The sequence below is a fragment of the Ostrea edulis genome, chromosome 2, assembly GCF_947568905.1.
Source record: "Ostrea edulis chromosome 2, xbOstEdul1.1, whole genome shotgun sequence".
Classification (NCBI taxonomy): Eukaryota; Metazoa; Mollusca; class Bivalvia; order Ostreida; family Ostreidae; genus Ostrea; species Ostrea edulis.
The window spans coordinates 41294812-41306891 of record NC_079165.1 but is presented as its reverse complement, the minus strand read 5'-3'; the positions used below and the strand labels follow the sequence as shown (position 1 = coordinate 41306891).

Sequence of the window (12080 nt, the reverse complement as noted above, 5' to 3'; positions counted from 1 at the left end):
AAGTTTAAGCACTAAATATTTCCTTTACCAGTAGAAACATCTCTTTATCAAGTCATTCATCATATGAAGTTCATTGGTTACATGCTCTTCGGGGATATCCATCAGTTTTACTGATATTCTTATGTTACGATGGAGTGTTTCTAGCAAAAAAGAAAAATTTGGATGGTTTTTACATCATCGGGCAGTATTTACAAAATGGGACAGTTAATTGCTATTTTCACTTGTAAGTTGTCAGAACTTGTTCCCAATCCTTTTGATTTCATCAATAAAATATGTTCAAAACAAAACTTGTCCATTTAGAGCTGTGTCGTGCATGTAATCCACACAACATCTTTAATGCAAGTGTGCTTGATTTTCAGCCTGTATACAGTGTCTGGAGTACCCGCTGGTTATTGGAGACCGATTCTACTTGTTTGTGTGTTCACACTGTAACACGGGGCCCGAGTACATCAAACGATTAGAGATGACATGGTACTATAAATACAGACATTGAAATTGCAAGAAATGAAAGATAAAAATATTTTCATACCCTTAGTATATAATTTTATAATTAGACATTAATTTGTAAACCCTATTTTCACACTAATCGAAAGAGGGGGAAAATGAGCTATAGTGTATTAATTGAATGTTTTTAAAAAATGAATGCTTTTTATTTTTTTACAGGGCTGATTTGACCCACCTTGCTCTTTTTAATCTAACCATCCAGTTGAAAACTAAGAAGAAGTACTTTACTCCTGATGACATTGTTGATTTTATCAATGCCAACTGGGAAAAACTCCAGCTTTCACAGGTATAGGCTTACCTTTTGAAGTAAAAAAAAAAAAAAAAAAAAAAAAAAAGATGCAACACATTTTTCTCACCTAAGCTTAAGGTTCAAAGAAGCTTTCCTGGTTTCTCTGTGTCATTTCCTGTCCCAACTTTTTACAATTTTAACTACTCCAATTTCAACCAGTATTTGTCACGAAGTATTTTTTTCTGATGGGGATTCAAGTTTGTACAAATGAAGGAGCCATGTCTATTAGGAAAAGATTATTACATAGATTTAATGGGATTGTGTTGACAGTTTGTCAAATTCCTATACAAGCACCCTCGTGCAGTGTAAATTCAATACTGTTTGGGGTGGCAATAGAGGTGCAGAGTTTTCCATAGAAACACAAGATTTTTAGGTTGCAATTGGTTGTCGTCCGTCGCTGTGCATTAAGAATTGAACATTTTTATGCCCCCGAGATTGAAGATCGGGGGGCATATTGTTTTTTTCCTGTCTGTAATTCTGTCTGAAACTTTAACCTTGCTAATAACTTTTGAACAGTAAGTGATAGAGCTTTGATATTTCACATGAGTATTCCTTGTGACAAGACCTTTCCATGGGTACCAACATTTTTTGACACCTTGACCTTGGAGTTTGACCTACTTTTTGAAAACTTTAACCTTGCTAATAATTTTTTAACAGTTAGTGATAGAGATTTGATATCCGTTGGTACCAACATTTTTTACCCTTGACCTTGGAGTTTGACCTACTTTTTGAAAACTTTAACCTTGCCAATAACTTTTGAACAGTAAGTGATGGAGTTTTGATATTTCACATGAGTATTCCTTGTGTCAGTGGCTTCTTATTCAAAATCTATTTAGTACTGTGGTTTCATCTAATTTTGTGTACCTGTCAAAAAATATTTAAGTTGATCATTTGCTGTGTTGCACAACGTGAATCCCACTTAAAGTAGGGTGAATGGCGGTTGTCCCTGTAATAGGGTTCCTACTTTGTGTAATCAACTCCTCTCACACCTCTAACTTGACATTCCTCAAACTTTTTAAAGTTGTTATGGACACATTGAAGATGTGATTTTTTTAAAGCATGTCTTAAATAGACATAGATATTTTGTGTATCTCTTGGGTAGACTTAAGATTCTCTACCAAATATACTTCAGTTTATTTAATTTTTTATTTCATCTGGATCCATGTACTGCTGTCTCTATGATAGATAACATTTTTTAAAGCGACCCAGCCATTTCTGTTCCTGAATCAGTGATTTTTTTATTTAATTTTTTATTTCATCTGGATCCATGTACTGCTGTCTCTATGATAGATAACATTTTTTAAAGCGACCCAGCCATTTCTGTTCCTGAATCAGTGATTTTTTTTTGGGCCAAAATGCCACCGATATTCGGCTGTTTCCCCGCACAAAAATTAGCTATTTTTTCCCATTTATATATATATGTTTTTCCCAATTTCAAATCTAGGGAAATTAGGCCATTTTAAAAAAAAAAAAGATTACCATATATTGCTAACAAAGAGTAAATACATTATTTTCTTCAGTTTTATTCTCCAGACCACTGCACATGCAAAAGGTTTTGTAAAGAATATATAAAACAATAGAGGCATCCATATAAGCAGATATACAGCGAAGTATATAGTTTGCAGATACACATCAAGCCATATTGTTGACACTTTCATTTTGACCGCCATATTATATGTAGGGTCAGGCTAATAACAGGAAGTGGCCAACAGTATAGGGTCTTACTAAAATCCGAAAAATACAAACAGGAGAAACATTCTGGAAACTTGATTATTAATATAATATTTACAAGATTATGGGTACAAATGCTGGTGAATTAATAATTTATTATTTTCTTTATGAAATTAGACAATAAATATTTCTTAGAAAAAGTAAATAATATTTATACAAGGTGTGACTTCCAATACATATTTAATGTTAAATAATGATTTATTTTATGATTTTAAATCAGATCCGAAATAAACCTCAAACAAAACAATTGTTACTTGATTATCTTATGCATCTTTACCATTTTCATTTACAATGAATGATTTTTCCCAATTTGAGGAAAATGTCGCTAATTTTTCCCAATTCAAAAGGAGGGGTGATAGTTTGAAATACAAAAAAAAATCACTGTGAATTTATTTTGTGGAAAGCTGTTCTGTGTTCTTTCTGTATGAGCTAAAGCCGCATTTCTTGAGCACTTGATTTCATTGTTGGCATAACCACTAAAAAAAATGCATATTCAATAAGCAGGTAAATAACAGCATCCAGTCTCTAGACTGTTGAGTGATACAATCTGTCATCTGTTAGTATTGATGAGCATTGTATTTACTGCACTGTTCTGTTGCATCATTCTGCCGATTTCTGGAAGTTAAGAATTGGGAAAGCAAGAAATGCAATCTTGTTCAGAGAACATGTGAAAAATGGATTCGAAACATGCTGCCAATGCAAAATATGTTATATTAATTGAACTTGTGTATCAAAACACAAATTTTGATTTTAATGTATTCTTATTATTTTCAATAGTTTGTCCATATACCAGAATATGAAAGAATAGACCATGTGGAGAAAGCCTTAAAGGAAGGAAAGAAACGGTAATGTTTATCAACTCTGAAGACAGAACATTTACAGCAGTAATTCTACTTGAATACATGTACATGTGTCTCAAATATTATGCAATAAATTTGAGATACCATATCCACACGAATTATTGCCCATGGAAATGAAACTTATAAGTTATTATTCAATACATTTTTCAAGGACTAAATTTTGTTGGAGATAAAACTTCGCGACAGTTGTATACAAATATGTACACATGTTTGGCAGGTTTCTGAAAAATTCAGTGGAAATTCAAAGGAAATTTCTTTAAAAACTCTTTTTCTCAAGAACTGCAAATGGTTTAAAGTTTAACATAGGAAAATTCAACAGATCAGGTATTAAAATGAGAAGACTCGGGAGCTTTACTTACAAAAATCAGTAGCATTCAACCATAGGATACTAATACATGATCAGCATTAAATTCAGTAGCATTCAACCATGGGATACTAATACATGATCAACACTAAATTCAGTAGCATTCAACCATAGGATACTGATACATGATCAAAACTAAATTCAACCATAGGATACTAATACATGATCACTAAATTCTACCATAGGATACTAATACATGATCAACACTAAATTCTACCATAGGATACTAATACATGATCAACACTAAATTCAACCATAGGATACTAATACATGATCAACACTAAATTCTTGATTGTGCTGAATAGCAATGCAGAAGTACGTCTAGTAACTTGCACCTTTTTCCAAATATTTAGTGCCTATGGTATTTTTGGGAGTAAATTTTGTACTTATAAAGAATGAATCTCAGAACTTCTTAAATCACATGCTATACATGGAAGATTTATCTAGATTTCTTTTTAGCTCTTCTGAGCCAAAGGCTCAAAGAGCTAATGCTATGGCCATTTGTGCAGTGTGCGTAAACTTTTTAGAAAAAGGGCTATAACTCAAGAACCCCTTGGCCAATTTTTTTCAAATTTGTTACAGGGTATCATTGGCCCAAGGGCTTTCATACATACTAAATAAAGGGATGTGACCCTTTAACAAGGGGAGATAATCAGGAAAATACAAACAAAAGTAGTGGTTGCTAAAAAATCTTCTTCTCAAGAACCACAGGGCAGATTATCACCAAACTTACACATAAGGATGAGGATATGTTGTAGATTAAAAATTGTTCAAGGCATTACCCTGGGGTAAAGGTCATGGTCTCAAGGTCACTTCAAAGTTGACCTAAATTTAAAATTTTTTTAAATTCCTTAAATCTTAGATATTTTAGTCATTATAAGGACTAGGATCATCAAATTTTGACAGTTGATGCATCTTAGGACTTTGTATCAAGTTGTCTCAAAAGTAGGTCATGGTGACCTACTTTTTGAATTTTGCAGGTATTTATTTTAAAATTAATTTTGATGCATATCTTGGACACTTTGAAGCCTATGATCATCAAAACTTGTCACTTGGTGGATCATGAGACTTTGAAATGCGTCAACTAAAAAATAGGTCACCGTGACCTACTTTCTGAATTTTATGGCTTATCATTTATAGATATATTTTAAGTTGTTATTTCAAATACCGAGAGGTTTAGAATCATCAAATCTTGTAAGTTGATGCATCTTGAGGCCTTGAAACATATTTATAAAAAAGTAGGTCACAGTGACCTACTTTTTGAATTTTGCAGATATTCAAATTTCACATTTTCAATTTTACATGCATATTTTGGGCACTGTAAAACCTAGGATCATCAAACTTTGTCAGTTGATGCGTCTTCAGTCTTTGGTTTGTGTCGACCAAAAAGTAGGTCACCGTGACCTACTTTTGGTATTTGACAGCTAAATTACTATATTTCAGACACTATTTGACCTACAATCATCAAACTTTGTCAGTTGATGCATCTTGAGTCTTCGGAGTGTATCGACCAAAAAGTAGGTCACTGTGACCTACTTTTGGCATTTGACAGTTATATTTATATATTTCAGTCACTAATTGACCTACAATCATCAAACTTTGACAGTTGATGCATCTTGAGTCAATGGAGTGTGTCGACCAAAAAGTAGGTCACCTTGACCTACTTTTGGAATTTGACGGCTATATTTATATATTTCAAATACTATTTGACCTACAGTCATCAAACTTTGTCAGTTGATGGGTCTTGCATGTTCGAAGGGTTTCGACCAAAAAGTAGGTCAACTTGACCTACTTTTGGAATTGGACACCTATATTCATATATTTCAGATACTATTTGACCTACAGTCATCAAACTTTGTCAGTTGATGCGTCTTGCATGTTCAAAGGGTGTTGACCAAAAAGTAGGTCACCATGACCTACTTTTGGAATTGGACGGCTATATTTATATATTTCAGATACTATTTGACCTACAGTCATCAAACTTTGTCAGTTGATGGGTCTTGCATGTTCGGAGTTCGCTTACCAAAAAGTAGGTCACCATGACCTACGATTGGAATTTGACAGCTATATTTCAATATTCAGATACTAATTGGCTTAAAATCATCAAACTTTGTCAGTTGATATTTCTTGGGTTCTCAAAATGTGTAAACCAAAAAGTAGGTCACATTGACCTACTTTTTTTGAATTCTTAGGATTTAACTAAAGATTTAGAATACTAAGAGGCTAAGAATAGAAATGGTGGGGTTGTACAATTTATCAGAAGAGCGATTCTAGGCCCTTGGGCCTCTTGTTTTTTTAAATGTAGATCTATGTTGATTCTGTATTTCTAATGTGAAAGAAATTTGGTTCCCCTCTATTATGCAAATATTACTTCTTTTCTATATAGTTTTGGATGTGGACAGGAAATACGTAGGAATTCTATGTATATGCTGAAGTTGAGAGCTCCACCCTCTGTTCCAACTTTGATCCTCCCCTTGGAGGGCCAAGTTACGGATGAAGTCATGCAGAACCTCCAGCTGACAGGAAACAAAAAAGTGAAAAAATTTGTTCCCATTATTTGGTAAGAATAGATGTATATAAAAAGATGAAATATAGTAAACTAAGCTCAATTTTCCAGTTAAACATAAAAAGACAATTTAATTAAAAATAGATGCTATGATGGGATGACACTTCCTTAAACTTATAGCTTATAGTGTGCTTATAGTGTGCTTATAGTGTGCTTATAGTGTGCTTATAGTGTGCTTATAGTGTGCTTATAGTGTGCTTATAGTGTGCTTATAGTGTGCTTATAGTGTGCTTATAGTGTGCTTATAGTGTGCTTATAGTGTGCTTATAGTGTGCTTATAGTGTGCTTATAGTGTGCTTATAGTGTGCTTATAGTGTGCTTATAGTGTGCTTATAGTGTGCTTATAGTGTGCTTATAGTGTGCTTATAGTGTGCTTATAGTGTGCTTATAGTGTGCTTATAGTGTGCTTATAGTGTGCTTATAGTGTGCTTATAGTGTGCTTATAGTGTGCTTATAGTGTGCTTATAGTGTGCTTATAGTGTGCTTATAGTATTAATGGCTCTAGAGCTAATATAGCTTATAGTGTGCTTATAGTATTAATGACTCTAGAGCTAATATAGCTTATAGTGTGCTTATAGTATTAATGGCTCTAGAGCTAATATAGCTTATAGTGTGCTTATAGTATTAATGACTCTAGAGCTAATATAGCTTATAGTGTGCTTATAGTATTAATGGCTCTAGAGCTAGTTTTTGTACACTCGTATGTTAAATGGCCCTATTATGGTATAAGCTTGTCCATCCGTCTGTTAGCTGTTGGTGTCAGGGTTATGTCTTTCACACTGTGTGGCTTAGGACCATCAAACTTGGTCAGTTAATGCATCTTGAGGGTAATGTGTTTTGCAACCTGAAAAGGTCACTAGTCTCATTTTGGAATTGCAGTGGACAGCTTTTGACATCAAGCATGGAAACACAGACATGCATCATGTACATATAGTTACAGATGGGCGTATCATGTACCTAGGGATGCACTTTATTAACGCTTATCATATCTTTGTGACTGTTGACTCCAAATGGCAACTTTTTCGAAATGGTTTAAAATTTGCACATGCATGATCCCAGATTTAGAATAGCTGATGAAGTGAAAAATGACATGGATGTACCCTGCACAGAATATAGAATGTTTAAACATACTGGATTATAATATATAAAGGTTTTCCATCCTAGAGGAATTCTATGGCTGATTGTTTTGCTCAAATGGTGGTTTCTGGATAGACAAGCCATGCTTAAAACTCTAACTAACTAACTCTCTCTCTCTCTCTCTCTCTCTCTCTCTCTCTCTCTCTCTCTCTCTCTCTCTCTCCACACCACCACCACCAATTTTCATGTGTTACCTGGAGCAGCCCTAATTGTAAACATGTATGTTGTAACTGTTTTATCAGTTTTTAAATAGCATGACTTCTTAAATTCAAATGTAATATCCTTTTCTTTTTTTTCCAGCAAATCTCCAATACCTCTGAACTACAGGGGAAGCATGCTTGAGATTCAGGACAGCATTGCTCTGAAATCAAGGAAGAATTTATCATTAGCAATCACAACGGTAATAAATTTCTACACTCGTATTTCTAACAATATTGATGGGCTGAATTTGGAAATAGAACTCTGAGTTTATTAGGCATCATAATTATACACACCCCACCCACCCCCACAAATGAAGTTAGAGGGGATATACTGGAATCGCCGTGTCCGTCAGTTGTAATTCAGCAAATCTTTAATACAGATAGCGGTTTTATAATCTTCTTAAGATGATTCTCATGATGGTAAAATACTAGCTGCAATAATGTAGCCCTCTCTAAGGGCTACAACTCCTTAGGATCTCCGTAATGGTGCAAATGCGGGAGTGATTCACTCCCGCAACATTTGCGCTCATTCTAAACATTTCCTGACTTTCTTTACGTAAATAAAATGATATTCTATGTTTCTTAGTCAATATATAAATTTACAACCTGCAACTTTAGATTTGTGAGGCTCTATTCTACCGTTTTCAACATTTTCGATAAATTCCAATTTCTCGATTCATATTTGTGCGCCATGTTTGATGTACTGAAGTTTCAACTTCCGGTTGTCAAGTCATTTGCATATGCCATATAAGGTAGTATTTACATCAATGGACAAGTATGGAGGCGAAAGCTATTTCGTCAGTAATGAAAAGGTTTGAATTTAATATCAAGTTAAAAACCGAACAGCAGAGTGTAAATTCTTTCTGCAACAATATGATTTTCCTTTCTTTGTCGAAGTGGCTCAAGTAACTACATTTTCGCGCTGATTGTCAATGTTTAGGCTTGTCATTAGATCTTGCGATAACAAGCATGGCGGAGCAGACGAAGAATTTTGCATGCTGTACATTATATTTAATGAAAAACACCTTTATTAGACATGCCCGAGCACAAAGTTGGTACTCCTTTTGGTGTAAACAACATTTGGGACTAATACACAGAGTTTATTATCGGTTATTCATAAAATTATTTTACACCATTACGGAGATCCTATGGAATTGTAGCCCTATCCCGAAAACGTCAGAATAAAAAAAAATTGGATAGGGCTACATTATTGCAGCTAGTAAAATACATGCAAGTCAAATTAAAATGCAGAATCTAAGTTAATGTTTGTTTACACCATTATCCAAGAGTGGAGTAAAACTTAAGTTTCCTTTGTAGTAGGCTTGAGTTGGAAAATACTGCTGAAGATTTGACAATCAATAACAGAAGAAAATGTTTGATACCCTGTTCTATAGCATTTACTTTAAGTGCCAAAATAGAATTAATTAACCATCTACAAAGATCAGGAATTGGTCGAAAAACTTACCCTGTGTCCTGGAACAAATTAGTCATGCATTGTTGTCAAGTAGCTAAAACAGGTTCATACAAGTAGCCAAAACAGGTTCATACAAGTAGCCAAAACAGGTTCAAACAAGTAGCCAAAACAGGTTTATACATGTAGCCAAAACAGGTTCATACAAGTAGCCAAAACAGGTTCAAACAAGTAGCCAAAACAGGTTTATACATGTAGCCAAAACAGGTTCATACATGTAGCCAAAACAGGTTCATACAAGTAGCCAAAACAGGTTCATACATGTAGCCAAAACAGGTTCATGCAAGTAGCCAAAACAGGTTCATACAAGTAGCCAAAACAGGTTCATACATGTAGCCAAAACAGGTTCATGCAAGTAGCCAAAACAGGTTCATGCAAGTAGCCAAAACAGGTTCATACAAGTAGCCAAAACAGGTTCATACAAGTATCTCGAGAGAATCCTATGGAAAATTTGCCTGAAGTGTCTATGTTACCAATTTTGATCGGATACACTTCTTTGTATTGCTGTTTTATTAGTCTTTTTTTCTTATGAGGGAAACTGAGAGTTTTGGTGTTGTACCCCTTTTCCATGTCCTCATACCAATAAGATCTTCAGCAACTAGCAGGTTTTTTTTTACTTCCGGATTTTGGACACCTTTGCCACTCTTTCTTTCCCATACATAATCATGGTGGTGAATCACTGGACATATCAACATTTAAAGAATTTTCTTGGGAACAAATCTATACTAAAATGGTAGTTTTATGTGCGATAGAAGCAAAAAACACTGACTCGGTTTTTAGGCAGTCGGAAAGTTTTTACAAAAAACTGACAGTGTTCTCTGCTTCTATTGCACATAGAACTCCCGTTTTAGTATAGATTTATTCTGGAAAATTCTTCATATTTTGATTTAAGTTACGTGACAATTCCGTTACCATTTTTCTGTGTAATTGATCATGTCAAAGTCGCGTGATTTGTCACCATGATAATCAGAGTAGTGAGAGGTGCATTGTGGTTTGTGCCAGATGGCCCGATGCTTCATCAAAATACTGACAGGACCAAAGAATGAACAATTGAATTGTATTGTTGGGTATAAAACTTACATCCACAACAGATCATGGGAAGTAATTCTAGGGAATAGTTTATGCACATTATTTCATGCTACAAATCTTTCGCACGGAACTTCAACAAGAAACATACCTAAACATTGTACCAGAGGAAGAAAATAATGCTTTATTTAATTGATGATATTTTTAGATCACCTGAGTCGCTCAGGTAACCTATTGCTATCTGTTTTTGTCCTTCGTTGTGAGTCGGTTGTAAACTTTTTTCCACTTTGAACCATTTTCAACCAATTTTGGTATACAACATCATGGGTTAAGGGGGGACAAAAATTTTGAATTTCATGGACCTTACACCCTAATCTTCATTCCTGTCAAACTATTAAGCAATGAGCCCTTTATCAAAATTGTGAAATTCATGACCCCAGGGTGGGCTAAGTTGGTCATATATTGAAAGTGCATTATAACTTACAAAATCTTCTTTACTTCTGAGTATCATCGAGGCAAAAGATCACAGAGAGAGATATCATTTATTTTAGCTCAAGATCACGGGAGAAACAATGTATAATTCTTGTCCAGACCATGGTGTCTTTGGTACATAATGTATTGATAAGACTACCCTCTCATAATATGCTTCTGTATTTCAGAATGTGGAGCCAAATCCATATAGCACTAATCAAGAATACATAGGTTACACGGGAAAGGACTATTCCGTCAAACGTCACAAAAAATCTACGTCTTTGTCGTCTCTGATTCCAGTGCCTGAAGATTTTGATGGATATAATCATCCTTTTCTCTTCGAGTGTGAACAGAATCATGAAAAGGCCTTAGCCAGGAGAAAACATGATCTACAGAAATATCTGTTTTACACTACAGAACTCAATATTCACACGGAATCTGATATAGTGGAGGAGCCCAAGGTCAACAATTGGGAGCCACCAGTTGAGAGAAAGGGATCACGAAAGAGGAAGCATATAGACGAATCCGCTGTGTTGACGTCTAAAAGGAGACGTGTGACGGTTTCACAAGAGACCGAGAAACATTATGTAGAGGAATTACTAGAACAGCCAAATAGCATCAAAACAGACATGAGTTTGTGTTTTGATACAGTAGAGAAAATGAAAAAGGGAGAGAAGTATTATGTAGGGGGAAAGAGAACTGTAGGAGACTGCATTCAGTACCTAGTGGCCTGGGAGGGTCTACACACAAAGTGATAAATGTTATCTCTAGGTGTCACAAATTTTAGTTCTGCTATAAAGTCATTTTTACTTTAAAACTTATTAGAGTGATTTTATTATTATTATATATTATTTTCTTTTTTTAAATATTAAAAAGTTCCGTTTTTAAATGTCAGAGTCATTATATCACTATGCATGAAATAATTCGTGTTTTACAGGTGTTTTACAGGTATTTGATTGTAATCTTGTACGCGAAAATCATTATACCTTTACCAATTTTATGCAAGCTTTGATGAAGTAAATTAATTAAAGTGATATGGTATTTTTTGTTTGCTGGAGAGTGGAGACTGTCATACACGGGCTTTTAAAGAAAAAGTCTGTTGTATTTAAAGCTGTAGAAATGTTTTTTTGAAAACTTTCCCTCAATTACAATAGATACAGTATGGGTAGTATGCAAGGTTCGACTAAATAAGAGTGCATGAGCAGAGAGAAAAAAACAAATTTAATGAGGATCTTTAGAAATGACAAAACACAACAATTATGCAATATAAGTGAATTTCTACATTGCACACACAAAGAAAATGTGGATTAATAATTAGCCAACATACGTTGTACAAACTAGTACACTGTTTATCAATGGTATTGTCTGTCCATCCATCATCATGTTTATGAACAGATTTTCCTACAGCGCCAAGTGTAGTTGTGAAACATTCCTTGGTTGTGGATAAAATCAATTTCTACA

General features: G+C 34.4%; 1 protein-coding gene across 2 annotated transcripts in view; it reads left to right on the top strand.

Annotated features, from left to right (window-relative positions):
- Positions 1–11653, top strand: part of LOC125681068 (metal-response element-binding transcription factor 2-like) — a 22683-nt gene extending 11030 nt beyond the window's left edge. For both annotated transcript variants that reach the window (XM_048920979.2, XM_056154024.1), the window contains exons 10-15: positions 360–471; positions 664–790; positions 3302–3369; positions 6135–6308; positions 7752–7851; positions 10808–11653. In XM_048920979.2, the coding sequence (XP_048776936.2) occupies positions 360–471; positions 664–790; positions 3302–3369; positions 6135–6308; positions 7752–7851; positions 10808–11374 (1148 nt within the window). In that variant the 3' untranslated portion in view covers positions 11375–11653. The remainder of the gene's footprint in view (positions 1–359; positions 472–663; positions 791–3301; positions 3370–6134; positions 6309–7751; positions 7852–10807) is intronic.
- The last annotated feature ends 427 nt before the right edge of the window (positions 11654–12080 follow it).